This window comes from Ornithorhynchus anatinus, chromosome 5, assembly GCF_004115215.2.
Source record: "Ornithorhynchus anatinus isolate Pmale09 chromosome 5, mOrnAna1.pri.v4, whole genome shotgun sequence".
Classification (NCBI taxonomy): domain Eukaryota; kingdom Metazoa; phylum Chordata; class Mammalia; order Monotremata; family Ornithorhynchidae; genus Ornithorhynchus; species Ornithorhynchus anatinus.
Genome location: NC_041732.1, coordinates 104,551,401 through 104,569,021, shown reverse-complemented (window position 1 = coordinate 104,569,021; position 17,621 = coordinate 104,551,401). Strand labels below are relative to the sequence as shown.

General features: G+C 53.4%; 1 protein-coding gene across 1 annotated transcript in view; it reads left to right on the top strand.

The window, feature by feature from the left end:
* Positions 1 to 17,621, top strand: part of ANTXR1 (ANTXR cell adhesion molecule 1) — a 183,986-nt gene that overhangs the window by 106,411 nt on the left and 59,954 nt on the right. Inside the window, exons 13-14 of the mRNA XM_029066000.2 lie at positions 666 to 761; positions 13,361 to 13,402. Of these exons, the coding sequence (XP_028921833.1) occupies positions 666 to 761; positions 13,361 to 13,402 (138 nt within the window). The remainder of the gene's footprint in view (positions 1 to 665; positions 762 to 13,360; positions 13,403 to 17,621) is intronic.

Genomic DNA, 17,621 nt, shown 5'->3' with positions numbered 1-17,621 from the left:
GGCTCATTGACTGACCGATCGACTGATTGACCGCTAGGCCAGGGAACGAGTCTACCCACTCTGTTGTCCTCTTCCGAGCGTTCAGCACAGTACCGTGTGCCCCGTCAACGCTCAGTAAATACCAGCGATCGCCGATGGAGCGATTTTTTGGTCGGATCCACCAGGGCTACCGATTCCAGTGTCCACTCCCGAGGGCTGAGCGGGGTCCCAAGTGTGATAAGGGCTCGGTAAATACCAGCGATCGATTGATCATCCGATGGATCGATGGGGAAGGCGCCGTCGTCCTCTTCCGGGCGCTTTGTATAGAGCTCAGCACCTCGTCGACGCCCAATAAATACCAGCGATCGATTGATCATTCGATGGATCGATGGGGAAGGCGCCGTCGTCCTCTCCCGAGCGCTTAGTGTGGAGCTCAGCACCCCGTCGACGTCCAGTAAATACGACCGCCTGATCATTTGAACCAGGTCCTTCTGACTCTCGGGCCCGGGCTCTACCCGCCAGGCCGCGCGGCCGGAGGGGGAGTCGGTTTCCTCCGGGGATTGAGCCTTGGTCCCCTGGGATCGTCTCTGTTGCCGAATTGTCCGTTCCAAGCGCTTAGTCCAGCGCTCTGCGCGTAGTAAGCGCTCAATAAATACGATGGAATGAACGAATGTGTCTCTCTGCAGTCGGACGGCACCATCCTGCTCCTGGCGCTTCTCATCCTCTTCCTGCTGCTGGCCCTGGCTCTGCTCTGGTGGTTCTGGCCCCTCTGCTGCACCGTGGTGAGTGTCGGGGGTCCCCCCCGGCCGGGTGGGCGGGCGAGGCGGGAAAACCGGGAGGACGTCCGACGGGAAAAGCTCCTCCCGTCCGTCGGCCCGTTCATTCATCCGGCCGCGTTTATTGAGCGCTTACTGTGTGCAGGGCACTGGACTAAGCGACTGGGGAGTACGAGACGACCCCTAATGACAATAATCATCATTTTGGTATTCGTTAAGCACTCACTGTGTGCAAAGCGCTGTTCTAAACGCTGCGGGGGGGGGAGATACAAGGGGATCGGGTTGTCCCTCATGGAGCTCCCAGTCTCCATCCCCATTTTCCAGATGAGGTCACTGAGGCTCAGAGAAGTGAAGGGACTTGCCCAAAGTCACACAGCTGACGAGTGGCGGAGCCGGGATTAGAACCCACGACCTCTGACTCCCAAGCCCGGATTCTTTCCGCTGAGCCCGTGAGCCCCACGGGGGACGGGGACTGCGTCCAACTCGATTTTCTTGTAACCACCCCACGGTGGACTGGGGATGTGTCTGTTTATTGTTCTATTATACTCTCCCAAGTGCTCAGTACTGTGCCCTCCACGCTGCGAAGGCCCAACAAACGCAACCGAAGGAATGACTGAAAGAACGACAGTGCCCAGTCTCGGAGCGGGGGCGTCTAATTCCGGCTCCACCCCTTGTCTACTGAGTGACCTTGGACAAGTCACTTCCCTTCTCTGGGCCTCAGTGACCTCATCGATAAAATGGGGATTAAGACGGTGGGCCCCATGTGGGACAGGGATTACGTCCAACCCGATTTGCTCGTCTCCACCCCGGCTTTTAGTACAGTGCCTGGCACATAGTAAGCGCTTAATAAATGCCATTAATAATAACGAGCCAGCCTACTTATCACCTCTCCTAGCCTATTTATCCCTACCCTCCAAGCAGGAGGAGTACTCAATCAATAGTATTTAAATAAATGATGGCATTCGGTAAGCGCTTACTATGTGCAAAGCACCCTTCTAAGCGCTGGAGAGGATACAAGCGAGAAGCGGCGTGGCTCAGTGGAAAGAGCCCGGGCTTTGGAGTCAGGGGTCATGAGTTCGAATCCCAGCTCTGCCACTTGTCAGCTGTGTGACTGTGGGCGCGTCCCTTCGCTTCTCTGGGCCTCAGTTCCCTCATGTGTTAAATGGGGATGAAGACCGTGAGCCTCACGTGGGACAACCTGATTCCCCTGTGTCTACCCCAGCGCTTAGAACAGTGCTCTGCACATAGTAAGCGCTTAACAGATACCAACTTTTTTTTTTTTTACAAGGTGATCAGGTTGGGGCTCACGGTCTTCATCCCCATTTTCCAGATGAGGTCACTGGGGCCCAGAGAAGTCACCCAGTCACACAGCTGACAAGCGGCCGATCTGGAATTTGAACCCATGACCTCTGACTCCCATGCCCGGGCTCTTTCCACTGAGCCACATCGAGCGCTTACCGTGTGCAGAGCGCTGAAATAAGCGTTTGGGGGAGGACGATAGACCAATAGACTCGATGAAATGCGAAGTCCGCTGAGATGGTGGGATCTTGTTTTGCCCGTCTACTTGTTTCGTTTTGTTGCCGGCCTCCCTCCTTCTAGACCGTGAGCCCGTCGTCGGGTGGGGATGGTCTCTATCTGTTGCCCAATTGTACGTTCCAAGCGCTTAGTACGGTGCTCTGCACATAGTAAGCGCTCGATAAAATACTGTTGAACGAACGAATGAATACCTGTTGCCCAGTTGTACTTTCCAAGCGCTTAGCACAGTGCCCTGCACACCCTAAACTCTCCAAAAATGCGACCGAATGAATCTTGGGGCTCGAAATCGTGACGTCTTTGAATTTCCCCTCGACATTCGAACTCCGTGAGCTCAGAGACCCTTGAAGTTAGAGACGACCCATCCCGGGATCGGCGAGCAGGCGGAATTATTTCCTTTCGAGGAAAGAGCAGGTTCCGTCTGGCGGACAACGGCTCCGGCCGATCAAAAAACCAACTTCCCAACGTACAGCGCTTCCCTGAGTCCCCCCTAAAGGGTCTTCCCGCTCCCGCCGTCCCCCGGCCAATTGCCCCCCGTGGCGGCCGAAGAGACCACCCGACCGCCGACCCCTTCCCCACGCGTCTTGGGGCGACTCAGCCGTGGACCGGAATATCCCGGCCTCAAATTAGAGCCGGACGATATTCGGCTCGCGGCGGGAGAGACTGCGGCGGGAGAGCCCCTCCGCCGTTGGAAGCCACAGCTCCCGGCGGACGAGACCTTTCCCGAATATTAAAAATCCGCCTCCGGGCATCTTAATGAAAATGTAAAAGGGTCCGTCTGACTTCCCAGAGCTCCGGTCGGGCCCATGTCGTCTTGGCCGGCGACCAGAGTGAAAACATAGTTTCCAAATGTTGTGCTGTTTATGGGTCCCAGGAGACGTCCTTTGAAAAGGGAAGACGTTTGAGATTCATTACCCTGTTTTCAAGAGATGGATTTTGGAAGACGAGCCAGCGTTCTAGGGTTTCAGGAGAGAGCGGGGGGGGGAGGAGTCCTCCGACACCGTCCTCTCCGTCCTGGGAGGCCGTTTTCCAAAATGGCGCCGGCGTCGGGGCGAAAGGGATGGAGAGGGGTTCATTCAGTGGTATTTAATAACGACGATGGTACTTTCTGAGCGCCTACTATGTGTCGAGCGCTGTTCTAAACACCGGGGGGGGGGGGAGACACGCTAACCAGTTTGGACCCAGTCCCTGTCCCGTATGATGCTCACAGTCGTCATCCCCGTTTTACCGATGAGGGAACTGAGGCCCAGAGAGGTGAAATGACTTGCTCGAGGTCACACAGCCGGCAATTGGCAGACAGGTTTAGAACCCGGGTCCTTCTGGCTCCCAGGCCCGGGCTGTCTATCCACTAGGCCACGATGCTTCTTACTGAGCTCTTACTCTGTGCAGAGCACTGTACTAAGTGCTTAGCACCGGCCAAAATGCTGGGATTCTGTCTGGGATTTCCTTGTCTGTTCCGGACTAACCCTTTTCCCTTGGGTCCCCGCATTTCCTCGACTGTGAAACGGGACCGTTGGCCACGTTTTTGGGTGAGAGAAACATTTAACAAATCCCGTAATCGTTGTGATTATTAATTCCACTTGGAAAGACGCAGTATCGGGTAGGGGCTGGAGATGGAGATCTGGGAATCACCCGCTTAGAGATGGGAGTCGAAGCCGGGGGAGCGCGGGAGTTCTCCGAGGGAGGGGGCGGAGATGGAGAAGAGAAGGGGAGCCGGAAGTGAGACTCGGGGGACCCCCACGGTGACGGGGTGGGAGGCGGAGGAGGAGCCCCCCGAGGAGACCCGGAACGGGCGGCCGCAGACGGAGGAGGAGACCGGGGAGGGGACGGGGTCGGCGGAGCCGAGGTTGGAGAACGTTTCCGGGAGGAGGGGGCCGTCCGCGGCGTCGAAGGCGGCCGAGAGGCGGAGGAGGACGAGGGTGGAGTAGAGGCCGTCGGATTCGGCGAGAAGGAGCTCGTCGGCGACCTCCGAGAGGGCCGTTTCTGTGGGGCGGAGGGGACGGGAGCCGCGTCGGAGGGGGGCCGGCAGAGGATCGGAGGAGAGGGATTTGAGTCAGAGGGTGTAGACGACTCGCTCGAGGAATTTGGAGCGGAGCAATAGGAGTGAAACGGGAGATAACTAGAGGGAGTTGGCTGATCAAGGGAGGGTTTCTTTGAAGATGCGGGAGACAGAAGCATTTTTGGAAGCAGCGAAGAGAGATTTGGAGAGTGAATGGTTGAAAATGTCAGTCACAGAGGGAAGAAGGGAGGGGGCGGATGTTTTAATAAGGCATGAAGGGATTCATTCGACGGTATTGAGCGCTCACTGTGTGCAGAGCACTGTACTTAACACTTGGGAGAGGATAATCCAATCGGCAACCGGTACATTCCCTGCCTACAACGAGTTAGAGGGTGGGGAGAGTTTACTATCTAGAGGGGGGGAGGATGGATCAGCGTGACCTTGGGCAAGTCACTTCACTTCTCTGGGCCTCAGTGACCTCATCTGGAAAATGGGGATTAAAGCTGGGGGACAACCTGATGACTTCGTATCTACCCCAGTTCTTAGAACAGTGCTTGACACATAATAAGTGCTTAACAAGCACCGTCATTATTATTATTATTATTATTATTGTTATTGTTATCACGGTGCCTGCCTCTTAACACTTAACAAACACCATTATTAGTATAGATACGGGGGTGGATTTTGAGAGGAGGAGGGAGATTTCAACTTGAATTACTGCAGGGAATAGAGGGCAAGTCGAGGAGGGCAGCGGAGGAGGAGGAGGAGAGATAATAATGACGGCATTTGTTAAGCCCTTACTATGTGCAAAGCGCCGTTCTAAGCGCTGGGGAGGATACAAGGTGATCAGCTTGTCCCACTTGGGGCTCACAGTCTTTATCCCCATTTTACAGATGGGGTCACTGAAGCACAGAGAGGTTAAGTGACTCGCCCAAAGGCACACGGCTGACGAGCCGGGATTAGAACCCATGACCTCCGACTCCCAAGCCCGGGCTCTTTCCACTGAGCCACGCCGCTTCTCTACGGCGGAGGCGGGAGGCCAGAAGGTGTGAAGAGGGAGATAAATGTCGGGAACAGCCGGAGGAGGTGGTGATTATGGGAGGGAATTAGGTAGAAGTATTGCTGTCAGGCAGAGAGCAATAATAATTGCAATAATAATGATGATGGCATTCGTTAAAGCGCTTACTATGCGCCACGCACCCTTCTAAGCGCCGTGGTAGATACGAGGTCATCAGGGTGTCCCAGGTGGGGCTCACGGTCTCCATCCCCACTTTCCAGAGGAGGGAACGGAGGCCCAGAGAAGTGAAATGACTTGCCCATGGTCACGGAGCAGACGAGTGCGGAGCCGGGATTAGAACCCACCGCCTCTGACTCCCAAGCCCGGGCTCTTGCCCCTAGGCTACGCCGCTGCTCACGAAGGTCATGAGAGGGCCGAAGTGAAGCAGACAAGGATAAATTTAGGGCGGAGAAGAGAGACGGCCGGATTTCCGCGGACCGCAAAGGCGATGCGAGGCCGGTGGAGGGACGGGGGAGCGAGGGAGTTGAGTCCAGCGGCGAGGGTTTCTGATGCTCCTGAGGCCCGTCTCCTTCTTTTGTTTTGTCATCCGTCCCCCCCTTCTAGACCGAGAGCCCATCGTCGGGTAGGGATCGTCTCTATCTGTTGCCCGCTCGGACTTTCCCGGCGCTTAGTCCAGTGGTCCGCACACAGTAAGCGCTCAATTCGGTTGACTGAACGAATGAGGGCGGCGGCGAAGGCATCGATCGGGAAGACGAAGCTCGGCACGACTGGCCGTAAAAATGGGGCCGGTGTTTCGATTAGCCAGGGGGACGATGGAGTTCCCAGATTCTAGATGTTCACACTTGACCGGGGCCAAAAGTTTGAGGAGAATCGGGGCTGGAGGCGGGCCCGAAGCGAGGGAGGATTTTCAGCTGCCGAGGGCTCGGGCGGGGAGCGCTCCCACACAGCTGGAAGAGCACTTCCCTCGCCCAGATTGAAACGTGGGGAATCGAGGAAACGGGAATGGACGGTTCCTACGACCCGCTCGGCGTCTCTCCGTGGGAGAGGCCAGAAAATCTAAAGCGGGGGGGGGGGGGTCACGGGTTCTGATCCCGGCTCGGCCGTTCATTCATTCATTCAATAGTATTTACTGAGCGCTTACTATGTGCGGAGCCTGTCTGCTGTGTGATCTCGGACAAGTCGCTTCACTTCTCTGGGCCTCGGTTCCCTCATCTGGAAAACGGGGATTGAGACTGTGAGCCCCACGCGGGACGGGGACTGGGTCCTACCCGATTTGCTCGGATCCACCCCTGGCACGTAATAATAATTATAATGACGGTATTCGTTAAGCGTTTACTATGTTCTAAGCACTGGGATAGATGCAAGGTGATCAGAGTGACCCCCCGGGGGGCTCACGGTCTTAGTCCCCATTTTACAGATGAGGTCACTGAGGCACAGAGAAGTTAAGTGACTTGCCCAAGGTCACGGTGCACACAAGCGGCCGAGCCAGGATTAGAACCCATGACCTCTGACTCCCAAGCCCGGGCTCTTTCCACTGAGCCACGCTGCTTCGCTTAACAGATACCAGAATTATTAGTATTATTATTATTACTGAGTGCGGAGCACTGTACTAAGCACTTGGGAGAGTACATTATAGCAATACAGTAAAATACATCGGCACTTACCCGCACACATAATAGGCTCTTAACTAATGATAATAATAATGTTGGTATCTGTTAAGCGCTTACTATGTGCAGAGCACTGTTCTAAGCACTGGGGGAGATCCGGGGTCATCGGGTTGTCCCACGTGAGGCTCACAGTTTTAACCCCCATTTTACAGATGAGGGAAGTGAGGCACCGAGAAGTCAAGTACCATCAGCATTACCATCATTATCCCCCGACCTTATCGCACTGGACTCTCTCAAGTGCTCAGCTCAGTACTCTGCACACAGAAAGCACTCAATAAATCCCTTCGACTGATTTTTTCTAACGGTACGTGTTAAGCGCTTACTATGCGCCCAGCACTGTATTAAGCGTTGGGGTGGATACATGCGAATCAGGTTGGACCCAGTTCCTGTCCCACGTGTCCCAGTCTTCATCCCCACTTTCCAGATGTGGTCACTGAGGCCCAGAGAAGTGAAGCGACTTGCCCACAGTCACCCAGCAGACAAGTGGCAGAGCAGGGATTAGGACCCAGGTCCTTCCGACTCCAAGGCCCCGGCACTAGCCGCTAGGCAGCACTGGATTCATTCATTCATTGAATGATATTTATTAAGCACTCTCTGTATGCAGAGCACTGTACTAAGCGCTTGGGAAAGTACAATACAGCACTAATAATAATAATGTTGGTATCTGTTAAGCGCTTACTACGTGCCGAGCACTGTTCTAAGCGCTGGGGGAGACACGGGGTCAACAGGTTGTCCCCCGTGAGGCTCACAGTCTTAATAATAATAATGTTGGTATCTGTTAAGCGCTTACTCTGTGCCGAGCACTGTTCTAAGCGCTGGGGGAGATACGGGGTCATCAGGTTGTCCCCCGTGAGGTTCACAGTCTTCATCGCCATTTGACAGATGAGATCGCTGAGGCACAGAGGAGTGAAGTGACTTGTCCACAGTCACACAGCTGACGAGCAGCGGAGCGGGGATTTGAACCCCTGACCTCCGACTCCCAAGCCCGTGCTCTTTCCGCTGAGCCACGCCGCTTCTCTTGTACCCATCCCAGCACTCAGAACAGTGCTTTGCACATAGTAAGCGCTTAACTAATGTTATTATTATTACTAAAACAGTGCTTGGCACATGGTAAGCGCTTAACAGATTCCGTCATTATTGTTATCCCTCCCTCCCAGCCACTTTACGTCCACAGGTGTCATTTATTCATTTGTGACCGTGGGCAAGTCACTTCACTTCTCTGGGCCTCAGTTCCCTCATCTGGAAAATGGGGATGAAGACTGGGAGCCTCCCGTGAGACAACCTGACGACCCCGCATCTCCCCCAGCGCTAAAGAACGGTGCTCTGCGCATAGTCAGCGCTTAACAAATACCAACATTATTATTATTATTCCACGTCCGTCTCCCCCCAGTCTAGACCGTAAGCTATCGGTGGGCGGGGGATGCGTCGGTTTATTGTTCTATTTTACTCTCCCAAGTGCTCGGCACAGTGCTCTGCACCAATGGGCGCTCAATAAATCCGATTGATCGATGGTTAGTACTGCGCAAACGCCATTCCTTGTCACGTAGCTGTAGGCCGCACGCTCCGAGCCGCCGGAGGGAGTGGATTTCCTGAGAATCGGAGCTCCGGGGCGGCTTGCGGAATGAGAGGGATGCCCAGAGGACGTCCCAGACAGCTGGACGCAACGTTTTTCATGAGCTCAGCTCTCCTCCCCTCTCCCCTCTTGGGGCCGGGGGCGGTGGGGAAGGGGATGTGGTCCACGTTTCCCAGCTGGAGGAACTGAGGCAGAGCCAGGACGGACTCTCCCCCACCCCGCCTTTGTTGGACGGGGGAGAAAGGACAAGGGACCGTCTCTATCTGTTACCGATTTGTCCATTCCAAGCGCTTAGTACAGTGCTCTGCACATAGTAAGCGCTCAATAAATACTAGTGAATGAATGAATTTGTACATTCCAAGCGCTTAGGACAGTGTTATTGAATGAACATCTCTGGGACCAGAGAGGTTGCGCTGGCAGCCCCGAGCTGATTTCACAAACGTTCGTTCATTCATTAGTATTTATTGAGCGCTTACTAGGTGCAGAGCGCTGTACTAAGCGTGGCTCAGTGGAAAGAGCCCGGGCTTGGGAGTCAGAGGTCATGGGTTCGAATCCCGGCCCTGCCCCTTAATTGATTAATTAATGTTGGTATCTGTTAAGCGCTTACTATGTGCCGCGCACCGTTCTAAGCGCTGGGGTAGACACGGGGGAATCGGGTTGTCCCACGTGGGGCTCACGGTCTCAATCCCCATTTTACAGATGAGGGAACTGAGGCACCGAGAAGTTAAGTGACTCGCCCGAAGTCACCCAGCTGACATGTGGCCGAGCCGGGATTCGAACCCATGACCTCTGACCCCAAAGCCCGTGCTCTTTCCACTGAGCCACCCTTGTCAGCTGGGTGACTGTGGGCAAGTCACTTCACTTCTCTGTGCCCCAGTTCCCTCATCTGTAAAATGGGGATGAAGACTGGGAGCCTCACGTGGGACGACCCGATGACCCTGTGTCTACCCCAGCGCTTAGAACAGCGCTCTGCACATAGCGCTTAGCAAATACCAACATTATTATTATCATTACTGTTAGATATAAGAACTTAACCAGGCTTTGAAGCAAGCGCTTAGTCCAGTGCTCTGCACACAGTAAGCGCTCAATAAATACCACTGAATGAACTGGACGAATGAAAAAGGGGCGAGCGGGTGGTCTGGCGGATCTACCCATTCACTCATTCATTCAGTCGTGCTTACTGAGCGCTTACTGTGTGCAGAGCACTGGACTAAGCGCTTGGACGGTCCAATTCAAAAACACATGGAGACGATCCCCACGACGGCTCACAGTCTAGAAGGGGGGAGACAGACGGCAGACGGCAAAGCAAGTAGAGAGGCGTCGGTAGCATTAAAACAGATAAATGGGATTAGAGATATATCCGCTTCATTAGTAAAATAAATAGAATAATAAATACGTACAAATATCCACAAGTGCCGGGGGTGGGGGAGGGTAGAGCAGAGGGAGGGAGTCGGGGCGATGGGGAGGGGAGGAGGAGCGGAGGGAAAGGGAGATATATACATAGAGAGAGAGAGAATATATATATATATATGGATATATAGAGATACGTGTAGATATTTATAGATATATGGACATATATCTGTAGACATATATATGTATATGTCTATATATATATATAGGGAAAGGGAGTCCCAGGAGAGGGGGATGATGTAGGAGGGGGGTCGGCAGTGAGATAGACAAGATGGAGGCTCTGAGCTTTCTGGCCTTGGTCCCGGTTTGTCATTAAAGCCTTATTAATAATAATAATAATAATAATAATAATGTTGGTATTTGTTAAGCACTTACTACGTGCACAGCGCCGTCCTAAGCCCTGGGGTAGATACAGGGTCATCAGGTCGTCCCCCCTGAGGCTCACGGTCTTCGCCCCCCCTTTCCAGATGGGGGAACTGAGGCCCAGAGAAGCGAAGTGACTCGCCCACAGTCACCCAGCTGACAAGTGGCAGAGCCGGGATTCGAACCCATGACCTCTGACTCCCAAGCCCGGGCTCTTTCCACTGAGCCACGCTGCTTCCCAGCTGTTCAGCACGTTAATCTCTGTGATATTTGTTAAGCGCCTACTATGTGCCAGGCACTGTGTTATCACCGCTAATAACTGGGGCAGTTCTGAAGCGCTTCCTATGGGCCGGGCACTGTACTCAGCACCGGGGTGGATGGAGGCAGATGGGGTTGGGCACAGCCCCTGTCCCGCGTGGGGCTCACGTCTCCATCCCCGTTTTGCAGACGAGGGAACCGAGGCCCGGAGAGGTGAAGTGGCTTGCCCGAGGTCACACAGCAGACAGCTGGAGGAGCCGGGATGAGAATCCGGGTCCTTCCGACTCCCAGCCCGGGCTCTGCCCGCTAGGCTGTGCTACTTCTCTGTCAGAAAGAGTCCAGGGTTGGGAGTCAGAGGTCGTGGGTTCTAATCCCGGCTCCACCGCTTGTCCGCTGTGTGACCGTGGGCAAGTCACTTCACTTCTCTGGGCCTCAGTTCCCTCATCTGGAAAAGGGGATGAAGCCTGCGAGCTCCCCCGTGGGACAACCCCAAGACCTCCTACCCGCTCCAGCGCTTAGAACGGCGTTGGGCACATCGTGAGCGCTAAACACGTACCATCATCGTCATCCCCCGTGACTGCAACCAAATCTTAATTCATCTTCCAACCCCGGCTGGATGAGTAGCATTTCCAAATGATGGCAGGGCTTCTTGCCAAGGAGCTCAAAATGCTTTCCAGGCGTGATGGCCTTCGTGTTTACAGCAGGGTCCCGCGCTGGATGGAGGCTGATGAAATCCCCTCCCCCCCTTTCCCGCCCTCCTGCCTCCCCCTCCCCCCAACAGCTGGGATTCGGGGGGGGGGAGGGGGGTCTTGACCCCGGGATTGTGCTTTTTAATAATAATAATCATGTCGGTAAGCGCCTACTATGTGCCCAGCGCCGTTCTAAGCGCCGGGGTAGATCCAGGGCCATCAGGTTGACCCACGGGAGGCTCCCGGTCTTCATCCCCATTTTCCAGAGGAGGTCACTGAGGCCCAGAGAAGTGAAGTGACTCGCCCACGGTCACCCGGCTGCCGCGGGGCAGGGCCGGAATTCGAACCCATGACCTCGGACTCCCAAGCCCGGGCTCTTGCCACTGAGCCACGCTGCTTAACCCTCGCTGGGGAAGCCACCCAAGGTTCCTGGTGGCGGGGAGAGTCGATCAGGCAGTCGACGGGATTTATGGAGCGCTGACTGTGTGCAGGGCACTGGACGCAGCGCTCGGGGGAGTCCAATAGAGCGATAAACAGACGCGTTCCCTGCCCACGTTGGGTTTATAGCCTGGTCTGTCTGTCGAGCGCATTTATGGAGCGCTGACTGCGCGCAGAGCACTGGACTAAGCATTTGGGAGAGGACAACAGGACAGTTGAGAAGCAGCGGGGCTCAGGGGAAAGAGCCCGAGCTCAGGAGTCAGAGGTCATGGGTTCGAATGCCGGCTCCACCACCTGTCAGCTCTGTGACTTTGAATCCCGACTCTGCCACTTGTCAGCTGGGTGACAAGCTGTGCCTCAGTGACCTCATCTGTCAAATGGGGATGAAGACTGTGAGCCTCAAGTGGGACAACCCGATGACCCTGTATCTCCCCCAGCGCTTAGAACAGGGCTCCGCACATAGTAAGCGCTTAACAAAAACCAACATCATTATTATTACGGGCAAGTCGCTTCACTTCTCGGTGCCTCAGTTCCCTCATCTGTAGAATGGGGATGAAGACCGTGAGCCCCACGTGGGGCCACCCGATGACCCTGTACCTCCCCCGGCGCTTAGAACGGTGCTCGGCTCACAGTAAGCGCTTAATAAATACCAACATTATTATTATTATTGAACACATTCCTCCCCACCCCCAAAAAGGAGTGGACAGTCTAGAGCGGGAGACAGGCACGAATAGGAAGAAATAAATAAGGGAGGCGGACGTAAGCGGCGCGGGGCCGGGAGGGGGGATGAAGAAAGGGAGCGAGTCGGGGCGACGCGGAAGGGAGCGGGAGGAGGGGAGGGCGTAATCGGGGAAGGCCTCTTGGAGGAGGTGGGCCTGCAATAAGGAGGAGGATCCGGGAACGCTGGACTGCCTTTTTAGCGGCTGTCGAATCTCAGAATCCCCCTGGGCCGACCACTCCAACCTCAGAGACAGGAAGCTGGCTTCAGCCTAGGTGCCAGGCGCTGTACTAAGCGCTGGGGTGGATGCCGGCTAATCAGGTTGGACACGGACCCTGTCCCACGTGGCGCTCACAGTCTAAAGGCCCATTTTACAGATAAGGGGACGGAGGTCCAGAGAAGTGAAGTGACTCGCCCAGAGTCACGCCACAGGCAGGTGCTGGAGTCAGGATTAGAACCCAGGTCTTCTGACTCTCAGGCCCGGGCTCCACCCGCTAGGCCTGGCGCGTCCTGGGCCACCTGACTGTTACCTGCCCAGGACCTCGATTGCCAGCACGACATCAGAAAGTAGAAGCAGCGCGGCTTAGTGGAAAGAGCCCGGGCTTGAGAGTCAGAGGTCGTGGATTCAAATTCCGCTCCACCACTTGTCAGCTGGGTGACTTGGGTCAAGTCACTTCACTTCTCTGCACCTCAGTGATCTCATCTGTAAAACGGGGATGAAGACCGTGAACCCCAAGTGGGACAACCTGACGACCCTGCATCTCCCCCAGCGCTTAGAACGGTGCTTGGCACGCAGCAAGCGCTTAACGAATGCCAATGTTATTATTGTTATTATTCTTAGAACATTTGGCGGGAGAAGAGATGTATGAAGTCGTTCTGGAATGTCTGCGTTAATGAATTCCAATTCGCTTATTTCTTTCTCTCCTCTTCTCCTTTCAGATCATCAAAGAGCCCCCTCCACCCCCTGAGGAGGAAAGCGAGGTAAGTGGCGGGTTTGGGGGTCTTTTTTATGGTACTTACTAAGTGCTTATTACGTGCCAAGCACCGTACTAAGCGTTGGGCGCGATCAATGGCATTTATTGATCGCTTCCAATATGCGGAGCGCTGTTCTAAGCGTTTGGGAGAGTACAACAGGTTTAGCAGACACGTTCTGTGCCTGTTAACGATCTTGCAGTCGAGATATAGTATAATGAGGTAGGACACAGTCCGTTTGGCAGAGATGGAATTAACAGTAATAATAATAATGATGATGATGATGATGATGGTATTTAAGCACGTACGAGGTGCCTGGCACTGAACTAAGTTCTGGAGTGGATACAAGCAAACTGTGTTGGGCACAGTCCCTGTCCCACGTGGGGCTCGCGGTCTCCATCCCCATTTTACAGATGAGGTCACTGAGGCCCAGAGAAGTAAAGCAGATCGCCCAAGGTCACTCAGCAGACAAGTGGCAGAACTGGGATTAATAATAATAAATAATGATAGTATTTGTTAGGTCCTTACTATGTGCCCAGCACCGTTCTAGACACTGGGATAGACACAAGGTCATCAGGTTGTCCCACGTGGGGCTCACAGTCTTAATTCCCATTTCACAGATGAGGTCACCGAGGCGCAGAGAAGTTAGGTAACAGCCGGCAAGCGGCGGAGCCGGGATTAGAACCCACGACCTCTGACTCCCCAGCCCGGGCTCCTTCCACTGAGCCACGCTGCCGCTCTAAATAAATTACAGATATGTACATATCTTGGTACGGACGCTGTACGAGGGGCCGAGGAAGGGACGAGCTAATCCGGCTGCGTCCCTGTCCCACCCGGGGCTCCCAGTCTCCATCCCCATTTTCCAGATGAGGGAACCGAGGCCCAGCGAAGGGAAGTGACTCGCCCAAGGTCACCCAGCAGGCGGGCTGTCCTTATGACTCCCAGGCCCGGGGCCTCAGCCGCGTTCCTCGCGTCTAACGGACTTCCAGCGTAGAGAGGACTCTCTCAGGGCTCATCCATCCAGCTCATCTATCTATCCGCCGAGGCCTTTGCTCATCCAGCGAGAATTTGGCCGCGCCACCAGTTTTCAATCCGCTACGATCGGGTTTGATTTCCATCCCCTCGCCCCTCGGCCTTCCAGAGCTTCCAGGAGGTCTCCGTCCAAATCAGCCTTCCCCTCTTCCCCCGAGGAATCCGGTCTTCGGCCCTCCTCTCGTCACATTCCATCAGGAATCTCTCTCCCTTCAGCCGGAGCTCCACGAGTTTCGGGTTCTGCGGCCAACCTGCCGGCCCTCACTTCTCTTTTCTTTTAAAACGGCATCTCATTCACTCACTCGTCCGTTCGATGGTGTTTAATCACTTCTCTTTCCTTTTAAACGGCATCTCATTCATTCACTCGTCCGTTCGATGGTATTTAATCACTTTTAAAACAGCATCTCATTCATTCACTCGTCCTTTCGATGGTATTTCATCACTTCTCTTTCCTTTTGAACGGCATCTCATTCATTCACTCGTCGGTTCGATGGTATTTAATCACTTCTCTTTTCTTTTAAACGGCATTCATTCATTCACTCGTCCGTTCGATGGTGTTTAATCACTTCTCTTTCCTTTTAAAGGGCATCTCATTCATTCACTCGTCCTTTCGATGGTATTTAATCACTTTTCTTTTAAAACCGCATCTCATTCATTCACTCGTCCACTCGATGGTGTTTAATCACTTCTCTTTTCTTTTAAACGGCATCTCATGAATTCACTCGTCCGTTCGATGGTATTTAATCACTTCTCTTTTCTATTAAACAGCATTCATTCATTCACTCGTCCATTCGATGGTATTTAATCACTTCTCTTTCCTTTTAAGCGGCATCTCATTCATTGACTCGTTTGTTTGATGCTCATCTGTATATATTTTTCTTACCCTATTTATTTTGTTAATGAGGTGTCCATCCCCTCGATTCTATTTGTCGTGATTGAGTTGTCTTGTTCTTTGTCCGTCTGTCTCCCCCGATTAGACTGTGAGCCTGTCAATGAACGGCGATTGTCTCTATCTGTTGCCGAATTGTCCATTCCAAGAGCTTAATGCAGTGCTCTGCACATAGTAAGCGCTCAATAAATACTATTGAACGAATGAATATTTAATCACTTCTCTTTTCTTTTAAACAACATCTCATTCATTCACTCGTCCGTTCGATGGTATTTAATCACTTCTCTTTTCTATTAAACGGCATCTCATTCATTCACTCGTCCGTTCGATGGTATTTAATCACTTCTCTTTTCTTTTAAATGGCATCTCATTCACGCACTCGTCCGTTCGACGGTACTCAATCACTTCTCTTTCCTTTTAAATGGCATCTCATTCATTCACTGGTCCGTTCGACGGTATTTAATCACTTCTCTTTTCTTTTAAATGGCATCTCATTTATTCACTCGTTTGTTCGATGGTATTTAATTACACTAATAATAGTGATGATATTTATTAAGGGCTTACTATGTGCCAAGCACTGTTCTCGGCACTGGGGTAGGTACAGGGTGATCAGGTTGTCCCACGTGGGGCTCACAGTCTTAATCCCCATTTTTACAGATGAGGTCACTGAGGCACAGAGAAGTGAAGTGACTCGCCCAGAGTCACAGAGCTGACAAGTGGCGGAGCCAGGATTAGAACCCATGACCTCTGACTCCCAAGCCCGCGCTTTTTCCTCTGAGCCACGCTGCTTCTCAATATATACTAAGCACTATCCTGAGCACTGGAAGAGTTACAAGCCAAACAGGTTGGACACGGTCCGTGTCCCACGTGGGGCTCCCAGTTTTAATCCTCATTTCACAGATGAGGGAACTGAGGCACGGATAAATTAAGTGACTCGCCCAGGGTGTCACACGGCAGACGAGCGGCAGAGCCGGGATTAGCACCCAGGTCCTCTGACCTCCAGGCCCGGGCTCTGCCCACTAGGCCACGCCGCTTCTCACTCCAATTCCTCTCTCACCTCCTCTTCGAACCCAGAAGCCAGAAAATGGGGAACCAAAATCCTAAGCGCCACCAGTTCCCAGCGGGAATTCAGAAAGCCTCCTTCAAGAAATGACAGTCAATCAGTCGGTCAATTGTATTTATTGAGCGCTGACTGTGTGCAGACCCCTGGACCAGGGGCTTGGGAGAGGACAGTCTTATACTTCACTCTGCTGCGGGAAGCAGCGCGGCTCAGTGGAAAGAGCCCGGGCTTGGGAGTCGGAGGTCATGGGTTCGAATCCCCGCTCTGCCGCTGGTCAGCTGTGTGACCGTGGGCAAGTCACTTCACTTCTCTGTACCTCGTCTGTCAAATGGGGATTAAGACCGTGAGCCTCACGTGGGACAACCCGATGACCCTGTATCTCCCCCAGTGCTTAGAACGGTGCTCTGCACGTAGTAAGTGCTTAACAAATCCCAACATTATTATTTATTATTATCATCTTTCTACAGAAACATTCTGGGCACATCATTCCCCTTCTCAGAAATCTCCGGGGGTTGTCTATCAATCTTTGCGTGAAGCAAAAACTCCTCACTCTTGGCTTCAAAGCCTTCCATCCCCTGGGCTCCCTCCTACCTCCCCTCCCTCCTCTCCTCCTCCTCCTCCCCGGGCCTCCGCCTCGCCCGGCCCGCCGTCCGCCCCCGGCCCGCGTCCCGCCTCTGTCCTGGACGCCCTCCCTCCTCTAATCCGCCCAACTAGCTCACTTCCCCCCTTCGAAGGCCTCTTGAGACGTCACCTCCTCCAGGAGGCCTTCCCACACCGAGCCCCCCTTTCCCTCCGCTCCTCCTCCCCTCCCCATCGCCCCGACTCCCTCCCTCTGCTCTACCCCCTTCCCCGCCCCACTGCACTTGTGTGTACGTATTTCTAATTGTGTTTATTTTATTAATGATGTGTCTAGATCTACAATTCCATTTATTTATATAGATGCTATTGATGCCTGTCTACTCGTTTTGCCGTCTGTCTCCCCCCTTCTAGACCGTAAACCCAGGGTGGGCAGGGATAGTCCCTCTTTGTCTTTGAATTCATTCATTCAATCATATTTATTGAGCGCTCGCTGTGTGCAAAACACTGTACTAAGCACTTGGAAAATACAACTGGGCAACCGATAGAGACAATCGCACTTTCCAAGTGCTTAATACCGTGCTCCGCGCCCAGTAAACGCTCAATAAATACAGTTGAATGAATGAACAATATAACAGACACATTAATAATAATAATAATAATGTTGGTAT